Source organism: Pinus tabuliformis, chromosome J (assembly GCF_031772625.1).
Source record: "Pinus tabuliformis cultivar Carrire ecotype Pingquan chromosome J, CPIR1, whole genome shotgun sequence".
In the NCBI taxonomy this organism is placed as follows: domain Eukaryota; kingdom Viridiplantae; phylum Streptophyta; class Pinopsida; order Pinales; family Pinaceae; genus Pinus; species Pinus tabuliformis.
In genome coordinates, this window is record NC_142295.1 from 517,129,691 (window position 1) to 517,143,415 (window position 13,725).

Here is a 13,725-nt window from a genome sequence, read left to right on the forward strand (position 1 = left end):
ATCTTGACCTTCTTCTCATTCCTAATCCTCCACATTGTCAATTTTCCAGCCAAAAGAAAAGAATATCAAACTATTTTTGGCACATTTCTTAGAGATTCTAAACCATTCTTGCATTGTGAAGCCTCCCAAATATTTGAACTTCATCACTCTCCCCCACAAAGCCTTGATTTGCATAAGCCTCCAAAGATTCGTAATTTCTAGTGCTTGAATAAATAGACATAAGTTTTTAATTCCCCAATATCTTTGACTCTTTGGTTTGTATGCCAAAAACAACCACTTTATCAATCAGATTCCTTTCTCATCTAAATTCCTAAATCACAAAAATTGAAAATGCTCCTTCCTCATATTTGACAAAATCCCTTCCTATATCATAACATTTTTTTATATAACCACTTTACCAATCAATAAACTATATAATTTTTAATAATAAATATAATATATCATTTTTTATTTTTAAAATTATATATATAAATAAAATAAATATGTATTACTAATTAGGTTAATATTTACTATTTTTTAATATCTAAAAAATTTTAATAAAAAAACAATAAAACTTTTACACCAAACTGCGTTTCTCTTAAATCTTTTTCAAATCTTTAATCATATACAAAAGAGTAAATATAATGAATGTTTCTTTCTAAAGATTATATAATGATTGTTTAAAATATTAAATATAATATAATGAAGGTTTAAAATGTTAAATACAGGTGTTTTGTTTTTTTTTTGGTTTTTTTAAGTAGGGTGAATTAGTAATTTAATAAATATAATCTTCAATTCTATGTATATAATTAAAAAAATGTATAAAATGTTTTTGTTTATATATATATATATATATACTCTTGTAAATCAACTATTTGTTTTTTAAGGTTAATATTATATTATATAATAATTATATTTGTTTTTTTAAGGTTAATATTATATTATATAATGATTATATTATTTACTTAGAAAACATTTAAACTTGAAACCCTGTAGTGATGCTCACCTAAACTATTTTATAATTTATTTGAAAACCAAACACTTTTTCAATAAATATATTGTAAATTGAAAAAAAAAATACAATTTTCTTCACTATCATTTATATGAAATATCTTCATAATAATACTTATATTATTTTTTCCTAATAAATAAATATCACTTCTAAAATATTGATAGGCATTTCTATCCATTGTTTCACCATTCTTACTCACGATTTTTGTTTTAAAAAGGACATATTATATATATATTTTAAATTCAACTATTACTATTATTATTATAATATATATAATTCTGATTTGAATTCAACCATTATATATAATTCAGTTTGAATTCCACCCAATAATATTAATAATATATATGTTTCATATTAATGTGAAAAGATTAAATATATTCTATTTCTCTTTTTTTAACTTTTAATATATATTTTCGGTTTAAATTTAACCAAGTATATATATATATATATATATATATATATTGAAAAGATTAAATGATATATATGTTTCATATTATTTTGAAAAGATTAAATGTATTTTATTTATTTTATTTTTACTTTTAAATTATAATAATTTTAAATATAACAGTTTAGTGTAATTATATATATAATTTTAAATGTTTTATAAATAATATTGAATTATTTTTAAAAAGTTATAATATTTTAGTGCAATTATATATAGTTATTATTTATAAAGTCTTTAATATTTTATTGAATTATTTTTAAAAAGTTATAATATTTTAGTGTAATTATATAATTATTATTTATATAATTTTAAAATTTTATAAATTATGTTGAATTATTCTTAAAAAATTCTATAAGGTAATTTGGTCAAAAACTAACCATCAATTTTAATTTTCATGTAATGAGTTTGATTCAAAGAAAAACTTATATTACATGAAAGTTTGACTTAAAAAAGAGTTTATAAATAATATAATAAGTTTGAAAACACTTTTGAATAAGAATTTGGGAGGATTATGACATTTCAAGCAATAATAATATACTATGCATGTATTTTGAAGACATTCATAATTATTTTAAATTCATTTTGAAGGATGAAAGATCTTTGGTTGGCAGCACAACACCTGAAAGGCTCAATCCCAATTGCTTTCATACTTAGTTATAAATGCATTTAAATAGTTATAGCCATCGTAACCAAATATTTGAGATTGCCATATCCAATCATGAAATAGTTCCATTTTCTAACTTAATTTACAAAAATGGAGATCCATGAGGCTTACCGACACTAAAGAAACTACATATAAATTGGTATTTCAGTTGGATAAACAAGGGTTTCTATAACTAAAAACAATTTAATTTGATTGCTCTATCCCGGTAAGTTAGTATTTTATATAACATAGCAATGGCCAACGGGTATTGTCATGCCATGTGACTCTCAACCTTCAAGCTTTATGGTTCAATGTTTAAGCTTTAGGCTAAAGTGTGCATAATGCAAAGTTCTGTGATGTGAATTGGAGACTGTGATTGACTTTTTATAACATATTCAAAGATCCACTATGTGTGAGCCTGCACTTAACTTGAAGTCTTAGCACTATGAAGATATTCTCTACATATCTTGGAGTCTCATCTTAGAGACTTGGTATTGTGGATATCCCATCATCCAATGCTCCTCTTGGACTATCAACAAGCCATTGGCTTATTTTATTCTCTGCAATTCTATTTAGAATTGATTATATATAAGATATTAAAGTAGAATTATATATAAGATATTAAAGTTTGATGGAGATACAGGTAAATTTTGAAAATTAACAATTTTGAAAATTAACAATTTTGAAAATTAAGTCCATGTTAGTGACATGCAGATCTATTAAGTATTTTATGGTTAAATAAACAAAATATGGGTCAAATTTAATCTGTCAACCATATCAACAACAATTTTGTCTGACTATTATACTTTTTAGAGATTTTTGTTTTTATTTTTTAGAGTGGAAATTTAAAGTAACAATTTTGAGTGAAATTCCATTTTTTGCTATTTAAAATCTATTTTTGAATGCATAAATGAATTTAACCCATAAAAAACTCTGGAAACATTTAAATTGTATAAACTTAACCAATAAAACTAATAATTTCAACCCATAAATAAAACTAATAATTCCAATAAATTCCTAAAAATTTTGAAACAAATTTAATTACAAAAATCCTTAAAAAACAAACCACAATTAACCTAGAACAGAAAATCTACTTCAACGCACAAATAATCTGCTTTTTCTTTCCGGTATCTTGAACCAACGAACATAACCACTAAGAGGAAATTTATTTAAACAGAAAGATAAACTGGTCTTCCGTTTCAGTTTATAGAACGAAACCGTAATTAATATAATCACGGATAAATATTTTGCTTTTTCAAAACAAGCAAACCTTTCTTAACCTCATTTGAACGTAACGAAAAAGACTTCCGCCCAACAAAGCGTTTTAGGATTGGTTAATGATTTTAATGTATTTGGATAATATCTATTAATATAATAAAAGAATTTAAATAAATTTTTAAATTTAATATAATAAAATATTTAAATAAAATTTTAAATTTAATAATAGCAAAAACGGATTGAAACAACAGTGAATTTAAAATTTAAATTACTATCATAATCGCATTTCACATGTTTTTAATTTGTTATCTTATTTGTTTAATTTGTTTAATTTATCTCAGTTTATTTAATTTATATTTTGCAGATTTTTTGGTTAAATTTTTCAAAAATCTAGTAAGTATTTGTTGGAATTATAAGTTTGAATTTTGAACCTTTTGTATATCTGCATGAGATTCATATACTCAAAAATATATTTTAAACGTTATATGCACTTAAAAATACATTTTAAACATCAAAAACTCATGATTTAACTAAAAATTGTTTACCCAAATTTAAATCAAAAAATTCAAATTTTAAAATAATTAGACAATGCTTTTTACTATTCCTTTTTATAAAGATTATCATATTCTTTTTTATACTTTTTATTTATACCTTTTAATAAATACAATCATATTCTTTTTTATACCTTTTTATAAGGACTATCGTTTTTTATATGTGATTAAATATTTTTAATTAAAAATGATTGAAACTAATTTTATAATACATGTTGCAAAGAAAATATAATAATAGTTTAAAATTATGAGATCATTGATATAATCTTTGAACTGAAATCACTAATATAATTTTTCAATTTTATTTAATGGTGAAAATATCTTTACTTTCACATTAAATAGCTTCATTGGGATAACTTAATAATTGAGAGTTTTTTTTTTTTGTTTAAATTGTTTGGAAATTGGTAATCAATACATAAGTTTAGTTGGAACCAAAAATCACAGTGTTGTTGTTTAAGTTCACTGATCATATTTGAGCTAAACTATTGAGGATTTAAATTAAGGCGGGAGGTATTATCACTATAAATCCCAAATAAGATATAGTAGTGAGTTTTTATTTACATATGTGTGCACGGATAGGAGACCATTTAATATAATTTTTTTGGAGTAGTTTAACTATGATATGGATTTTTTTCACCAGAATCCGATAATAACATTTCAAGTAAGATTGTAATTTTTTGTTGTTTAAAATAAAATTTTGAATGCATAAATAGATTCAACACCTAAAAAACCCGTAGAGCATTTTTATAAATTAAACAATTTAAACTCAAGTTTCTAAAATTTTTTATCAAATTTTAATTAAAATTAACCAAAAAAATACTTATATTTAACTATTAATTAAACCTATTCTCATAACTATAATTAAAATTTTAAAATACACTATTTTAATCTATAAATTATATAATTAATTATTTACAACTAATAATATTAATAATTTTAAAATACACTATTTTAATCTATAAATTATATAATTAATTATTTACAACTAATAATATTAATAATTTATAAATTATATAATTAATTATTTACGACTAATAATATTAATAATTTATATTAATGAATAACAATAATTTTATAATATATATATATATATATATATATATATATATATATAACATGATCAAACACTTGGGATAGATTTCTTATTACTCGCGAGAGTAACTGGGCTTAGAGGCTAATCACTCGTGCACCAACGACAACAAGAATACAGGGGGAATCGTATTAAAGGAAGCCCTACACTATCACTAATTATATTTATTAATTGGACAGGCTATGAGCAGCGCCTACTCACAAGAGCTGTTCTCCCTAGCTAACTAAATCAACCCAATGAAACGTATTTTAAGTTTAGTTTATAAATGGTATAATTAATTATTTACAGCTAATTATATTAATAATTTATATTAATAAGGAGCAATAATTTTATAATAAAATATTATATATTATATAAAATAATATGATTAAATATTTAATATAAACATATAAATATTAATAAAATATTATATATATTATTTAAAAATATAAATATATAATTCAATTCAATTTCATATACATAACTCCTCATTTATACTCCATTATAACTAGTCATTAATAAAATATTCCATCCATCCTCCAAACTACCCTATACATGTATTCTTGTCTAACTGTAATAACCCTTTTTATTATAGTGTAGACAGTAATCTCCAAGAATAAGTTGGTTTTTATATTTATGATCAACCGTTTGTATGTAAAGAGTTAGGATAAATATGCTTATTGATTGTGTAAAGTTAAGTAATGGGCTTATTTGAAGTTATATATTAATGGTACATTATGTGCGATTAACAAGTTTGGGATTATAATTAGTTTTATTATTTTTATTTTTATACAATTTAAAATATTTATAATATTTCATTTTATTTATTTATTTTTATTTAATTTAAAAGAGTGCATAGAATTTTATTTAAATGGTTCATGAGACATAAATCTTACGAACCACCAGCGGGTTATTTTAGGTGGCGTGGTTTTCCTTGATAATAGTGATGTGTTAAACTAACATTCGTGGATAGCAGCCAGAGATGGCTGTCCTCACTGTTGGTTTGACAAAACTGAGTTTGATAGGTTTTTCCACCTTTTGAAAAATTTGAGGTTTTCTAAATGGGATAGCAAGTTAAGTGGGCTTGATTGTGGGGAAAACTCCATAGTTAAGCGATCTTGAGCCAAAGGAGATTTGGGTGATGATTGACACTGTAATCCCACTTCTTCACCCTTGTGTGATTTATTTCACTAGTTTCAATACCATTTCTTCATCCTTGTGAGCATCACCAGATACAATGAGTGTTAAGTGGACTATTCAAAAATCACGAGAAATTAGTCAATTACGATTAACTCTCATAGAAATGGTCATAAGTTATGCAATGAGTGCTAATATTATTAATTTATAAAATATAATTAATGATTATTAAATTTTAAATGATGAAATTTATTAAAAATATAAATATTTAAAATATTTACTTTAAAATTTTATTAATTTTTAAAAAATAAAATTTATAAAAATAAATTGATTTCTGTGGATTTTACTAAATTTTATGAAAAAAATATACCAACTCTAAATCTAATATTTATACAATGATGAGAGAAACATCCAACTTCAAATTATTTTTCCATTAAATTCTCTCCCACCTAAACTCTAAGTAAATGATTTAAAAACCATCACCACCACTACCACCAAATAATTTAAAAACCATCACCACCACTTTCTACATTAACTCATTAAATGACACAACCCCTTAACACAACTTTCCAAAATTTATTAAAATATGACCGTGTATGATCAATATTCATTGCCGTAGTTGATCAATATTCATTGCGGTAGTTTAAGGATACGGTTTTTTTGCCCTGAAAGTCATGGAAATTCTGGTCATATTTTGATAAAATCTGGCAGGGATTTTTGTAAATCCAAATTATAGCTGTTAAACTTTACGTAATCCATAAGTTTTTGATGATGCTGAATCTATTTCTACCATAAAAAGACTTGATTCAAACACTGTTTTTACAATTTTTTTGAATTTTTTTACCTAAATTCAAAGCACTTTTGACCTGGACCATTCATTCTTCCACTTCGTAGACGACTCCCTATTCATCATGCCGTGTAATTATTGAATACGCGTATAAATGTTCTGCTTGATTACTGTTTAAATCCCATGTTAAATCTTTTCGTTTTTATTTTTTTCTGTGTGCTGTTTTCTGCGAACCCCGCAGATTTCTGCTTGCTCACGGTTTAAATTCCATGTTAAATCTTTTCGTTTTTATTTTTTTCTGTGTGCTGTTGGTTTTCTGCGAACCCTGCAGATTGAAGTTGAAGTGCTTTCTGTGGAACTAGCTTGTTTGTTTTCTGACAAACTGCATATTAAAGTTGAAGTGCTTTCTGTGGAACTAGCCTGATTAACTAGCTGCACTGGTATGTGATGGTCTGAATTCGACGCTATGTTTTTCTTTCGATATCACAGTATTTTTTAAGCAAATGCATTCAACTAGATAATTATATATTCAATGGGATGAGACTACTAAGATTTGAATGCTGTACTTTAACACGGGTGAGTATTTTAAAGGCGATGCAGATGGGTTGCAAAAAAGTTTGGATGAAATTGTTAGAGTGTAAAATAAATTGTGATAGATTATGATAGGGTGTTTTGTAACATATTTTATAGTGAAGAGGTTATTTTTGGAAATCTAGTAGGAAAAAATCTAGCCATGTTAAGGGTTGGTGTGCTTCGGCCTAGTGTTGATTTTGATGGCTTAGATGACCCTTAGTCTAATTACTCAAGCCACATCATAGGACTCATATTACTTAATAAACAAACAAACAAAAAATTAAATGAAACAAGTTACACATGGTTATTAGACTAGTAAAAAGTGGATGGTTAATAAGTGTACAAGAAAATGGAAGAAGGCCCATAACTTTGTTTAGATTTAACAAAGATAAATCTATAAATTAATAGCTAGTTATTTATGAGTTATAGAGTTGTTAGTTTGTGTGGTGTTTAATCTCTATTAGATCTTAGGTTTAAAATCTCACTCTTCAGTTGAAAATTTCATAGAGAGGGATTGAAGATGGGAGCTAGTTGTAAAGGATATCAACTATTACACCCCTCCAAACTAGATCTAGCTTCTTTCAGTGTTGGTGACTAACCTCTCACAATTGGGTAAATCATTTTTCCATTAAACTTTGAGGCTAACCCCAAGGGAATCCCAATCTAACTTATTGATTGATGGGTGTGAATATTGATTGATGCAGAAGGCAGAAGAAGGAATGGCAGCAGTAGAGAGAAGCTGCTTCCAGAATGCAAAGCCAGCATTAATTATGATAATTCTGCAGATCACTTACGCTATAATGAATGTAATTACAAAGATCGCTATTAACCAAGGAGTATCTCATTTTGTGATGGTATTCTATAGGCATGCTATTTCCACACTGACAATAACTCCTTTTGCCTATCTTCTGGAAAGGTGGGTCTCAAATATTGAGAGAATAAGTTTAGTTAAAGATTCTGCAACTTAATTTTTTAGATACAATGTTGTATATTTTATATAAAGAACATGTTCTGTGGATGTGTCATTTTCAAAATTGAACCTGAATCATCTCATTCCTAAATCCCAACTAAGAGGGAAACCCTAATTGACATTCTACAACTTAATTTACGTCCATATTTTCATTTGTGACCAAGATTAAGAAAACAATAGGTATTTTTCATCATCTTAGTTGAGATATGTATGTGTTTTCATTTTTCATCATCTTAGTTGAGATATGTATATGTTTTCATTTGTTGCAGGCCAACCAGGCCACCTCTCACATTTAAGATATTTTGCCAGATTTTTCTAAGCGCTTTGTTTGGGTAATTTTTCTTAAACTTAATCCCCTGTCATTCTTCTTTTTTATTTTGAAATTAACTCATAGCTTATTTATGTACAGCTGCACTTTGAATCAGAATTTCTATTATGGAGCTATGAGTTACACAACAGCCACATTTGCAATTGCACTAAGCAACATAGGACCTGCTGTGACCTTCCTCATGGCTATTCCTTTTGGGTAAACGCTATTCCTTTTGGGTAAACTTAAAGTCATCTCTTACCATATACCATTGATTAATCTCAATCCTATCCTTAATACTCCATTGAAATTTGTGAATTTGTTATGTATATAGATTGGAAAGGCTTCAGTTGAGAAGCCGGGCTGGTGTTGCAAAGGTCTTTGGCACCTTAGTTTGCGTGGGTGGAGCCATGTTAATGACCTTGTACAAGGGAATAGCTATAACACTATGGTCGTCACCGTTCCACCTGAAGTTGTCCAAGAAAGGCAGAGCCCATGAAGATTTAACGAAGGCCTCCCTGTTCGTGGTGGCGAGTTGTATAAGTTGGTCTGCCTGGTTTATTATACAGGTAAATTTGTGGAGTTGTTTTTTTGGTTGTTTATAGAGGCTACAATTTCGTAGGGATGATTATTTTTGGGTAACTTTTTTTCAAATAGTCTTAATGTGAGAGTGTTTGAATGTTTTTATAGTAGAAATAGATTCAGAATCATCATAAAGGTTTTAGTAAAAATAAATTCAGCATCATCAAAAATGTCATGAGACCTTCAAAATCTTGAAATTAATGATTGTAACTTGAATCTACAAAACTTTCCACCAAATTTTGTGGGTTTCTTGGCCAAAACTTCCCCTCTAATGGTGGATTTGCCTTTGTTGGTTACAGGCTAAAATTGGTCAAAAATACGCAGCTCAGTATTCTAGCACAGCCCTGATGTGTTTCCTAGCAGCTATACAAGCAGGCATTGCAACCCTAATTTTTGAACGGCATCATCCTTCTGTGTGGGCCATACACTGGGATATCAAACTTCTACAGGCAGTTTACTCTGTATGTTATACATCACACATATTGGTGATGATGATTATGTGAAATGCAAGGTTTATGGTAATGGTTCTTGATCTTCTGCAATGTTTATATATAAATTTTGTGTGGAGGTGTGCAGGGAGTTATATCGTCGGCTATAGCATTTTCTGGACTGTCTTGGTGCATTAGAAAGAGAGGCCCTCTGTTTGTAAATATGTTTAGCCCATTGTCTTTGATTGTCGTGGCAATCATAAGCACTATAATCTTTGATGACAAGCTCCATTTGGGAAGGTTTGCATATCTTCTACTATTTCTCAGTTATTGGGTATAAAAACTTGAAACAGTCATGGGGCATAAAACCATTCAAGTTTTGTAGATAGATTTTTTGAGTTGAAATGTGTAAGTGGGTGGAAATTTAGGGTATAAAAACTTGAAATAGTTATTGGTATAAAACCATTTAAATTTTGTGGATAGATTTTTGGAGCTGAACTGTGTAAGTAGGTCGAAATTTACACAAACATTTTTACAAAATGTTTATGTTTCAGCCTACTTACACGGTTCAACTCCAAAAGTCCCAACCTACTTACACAGTTCAACTCCAAAAGTCTGCATTCAAATAGCTATAAAACTAGGCATTCAAACATTCAAGCTTTGAGAATATGCAGATTTTGATAAAATGTTTAATTAGATTGTTGCATGCAGTATCCTGGGTTCGATTCTGATTGTTATGGGTCTCTATTCCGTGATATGGGGTAAATCAAAGGAGATGAATAATAATGTCAGTGTGCCACAGAGGGTTTCCACCACTGAGTTACCCAGCCACCCTGATGGAGATGCTTGCGGTCATCACAGAGAAGCTTCTAGTGATCTTGAAGGAGAAGAAGAGTCTACAGGTGACAGAGAATCCGAAGAGACTGATGGTGGTCATATAGGGTTACAAGTTTTCTGATACCGTCGGCTTTATATTTTTGTTTGCCTAATTTACTTGTCGCTGACCGTTTATTTATCCAGGATTCGACTTATTTATTTCTCTATGGAGGTTTGATCTTCAATTCGAATTTAAAGATATCTCCAAATGCTAATGTATAGATTGAACTTCTTATTCAATCTCTTGTTAGGTCCCTGGTTCTCCCTACATATCTTCCATGAAACGAGAAGGATACTGTATTGCAGAGATGGTCGGATTTATTACATCAGACTCTATGAAGTCAAGTTTTTGTGCGACAATTGAATTTGACATCTTCTGCCTAATTATGCGATGTGAAGCCTTCCCTATCTTGAGTGGCATCCTATCAATTTACGAGTGTAGTTACATTCTTTTAGTTGATAATTTCATGAAATTTTATAAATTATAATTTTTGCCTATTATTTTGATTTTCCAAATTCTTTAGATTATAATTACTGTGGTAAATTTCTATAATCAACATTAAAATATTTAATTTATAATACATTTCAAAAATTAATACTTTTTATTTTTATAAAAAAATAATTAAATTATAATTTAAATAGATTTAGCACTTGAAAATTTTATTACTGTAAATTAAACAATTTAAATTCAAGTTTTTAAAATTTTTTGTCCTATTTTGATTACAATTAACCACGAAAATAATCTTTAAAAAACTATTTTAAATTACATTTTATTATTAATTATAAAAAGAATTAATATATAAGTTAAACATATATATTAAAAACATTCACAAGATTCTTATTATGGAGATTACTTCCACTTAGATATATAGTTTTTATTTTTTTATTTTTTATAAATATGCTTTGTTACAATACCATAGGCTAATATCGTGGTTTATTAATACCACTTGACCAAAAAGACCATAACTTATTCTCTCCAACTCAATATGGAAGAGATGTGTAAACATTTTAACTCGGTCAAAACATAAAAATAAAAATGAAATAAAGAATAAAATTATACCATAAGCTAATATCATAGTTTATTAATACCACTTGCCCAAAAAGACCATAACTCATTCTCTCCAACTCAATCAGGAAGAGATGTTGTAATGTCTTGTCCTGTAAACATTTTGACTTGGTCAAAACATAAAAATAAAAATGAAATAAAGAATAAAATTAATAACGTGAAATCTTTTTTACTTAGTCAAAATAATAAAAAAATAATATTAAATTAAAAATAACTTCATGGTATTGACCCATTGTATTCATGTGGAATATAACCTATTTAAAAAGCCAAATTAAACAGGCCTAGGTCCGTAGGTCCATCTTAACTCCAGATCTACCAAACCAAACGCCAAGAGGGATCGAATCTTCTGAGATGCAAACCTCTTTTGATATTTTTCAGAGCTTGATAGTTGTTCCCACTATTGGTTTGAGATGCAAACCTCTTTTGATCTTTTTCGGAGCTTGATAGTTGTTCCCACTATTGGTTTGAGATGCAAACCTCTTTTGATCTTTTTCAGAGCTTGATAGTTGTTCCCACTATTGGTTTGAGATGCAAACCTCTTTTGATCTGTCTCGCTTGATAGTTGTTCCCACTATTGGTTTGACAACTGAGGTATGATAAATTTATAAATCTCAATCTTTAATTTGTAACTATTTTAAAAATATTTAAAAATATTAAGATGATCTAAGTTGGTTTAATATAACACTTGCTCATATGAAACCTTTTTTTTAGTTAATCAATTTAATTAAAAGGAAAAATGTCATAACTACTAGTGATTGTTGTTCCCACCATTGGTTTGACAAGTAAGATATGATAAATTTATAAATCTCAATTTTTAATTTGTAACTATTATTGAAAATATTTTAAAATATTCTATGGAGGTTAAATCTCCATAACCCACCTAATAATTATTGATAATTAAATTAAAATTTTAGAAATCCAACCTATACAAATAATTGTATAAATAAATCTAACTAATATTTTTATATAAATTTATTTAAATATAATCATATTGCCTAAAATCATCTTCTAATTCTTTTCTTTTTATTATTTTAGATTTATGAAATTAATTTAATTTTGTCTTTGAATTAAATTAGGAAATAAATTGTAATTTCACATTTCGTGACAATTTGTAATAGTTAACTAAGTTAATTTGACTTAGTTGGTTACTTAATTCAAGGGTCTACCTTGAGTCATGTAGAGTGTCTCCTATTTTTTAGGAACCCTTGTTGACTTTATTTTGAGTTGTAATTATTCAATTCAGTTTAAGTGAGTTAAAGTTAGTTAAACTAGTTGCAATTGATGGAGGAATTAGTGGGAGATCCAATAGTGGGGTGTGACATGCACTAGTAGGGTGTAACCAACAATGATCAATCAGTAAACTAATGATTCACTCATAATTAACTCACGCATGCCAGATCAGGGAAAGATCCAATTGAGATTGGAGTTCAAGGAAAATGTACTGTCCATTGTATAACATTCGAATTGTACAAGTGGTCCATGCAATTAGAGGAAGGCCTATGAGGATTGCACAATTCATAATTGAAGAATTTCCCAATTAAATATGGGCTAATTCCCAAGGAAATTGCGCAAAGAAATAAGAGCTTGGCTGGCAACAAAATTGGCTAAGTATTGGCTTGAGCTTGTCTCAGAAGTAGCGAGATAGGTAGAGATAATGCATAGGTTGCTCGAGCTTGAAAAAAGCATTGTAATATTCTCATATTTTCTGATTAATGCAATATACAGATTGCAAGGGTTTTTAGTCGTGGCTTTCCCAAAAAAATCATTGTGTTATGTGTGATCGAATTCTTTCTCTTTTATGCATTGTGATTTTGTCAATCATTTATTGTTTTCACTAATGAATATAGTAGATTAAAGTCAATTTTTTTTAGCATATTAAAATCTACAGTTTGAATCTACAAGGAATTTCTACACATTCCAGTTATGAAGATGACTTACTTGTGGATTTTTAAAGTTTATCATCAATTTTCTATCAACAGAGGCTGATGCAAATTTCACATTATAAAATAAATTTGATTTGAATTTCAAATTACAAAAATTAAAGAAAAAGACTCCATCTTTATAAGTTTTTTCTCTACCTTT

The 13,725-nt window shown here is 27.5% G+C and overlaps 1 protein-coding gene across 1 annotated transcript; it reads left to right on the forward strand.

Annotated features, from left to right (window-relative positions):
• Window positions 1-7,109: 7,109 nt before the first annotated feature.
• Window positions 7,110-10,894, forward strand: LOC149228025 (WAT1-related protein At2g37450-like). Its single transcript, XM_089380652.1, has 7 exons — window positions 7,110-7,281; window positions 8,119-8,330; window positions 8,794-8,910; window positions 9,026-9,260; window positions 9,573-9,734; window positions 9,850-10,001; window positions 10,413-10,894. Exons 2-7 carry the CDS (start codon window positions 8,134-8,136, stop codon window positions 10,657-10,659), a joined length of 1,110 nt encoding a protein of 369 aa, XP_089236778.1. The 5' UTR covers window positions 7,110-7,281; window positions 8,119-8,133; the 3' UTR covers window positions 10,660-10,894.
• The last annotated feature ends 2,831 nt before the right edge of the window (window positions 10,895-13,725 follow it).

Coding starts and splice junctions, on each gene's coding strand:
- LOC149228025 (XM_089380652.1), top strand. CDS start 8,134: ATGGCAGCAGTAGAGAGAAGCTGCTTCCAGAATGCAAAGCCAGCATTA. Junction 8,911..9,025: donor CTCATGGCTATTCCTTTTGG/GTAAACGCTATT, acceptor TTATGTATATAG/ATTGGAAAGGCTTCAGTTGA. Junction 9,261..9,572: donor CTGCCTGGTTTATTATACAG/GTAAATTTGTGG, acceptor TGTTGGTTACAG/GCTAAAATTGGTCAAAAATA.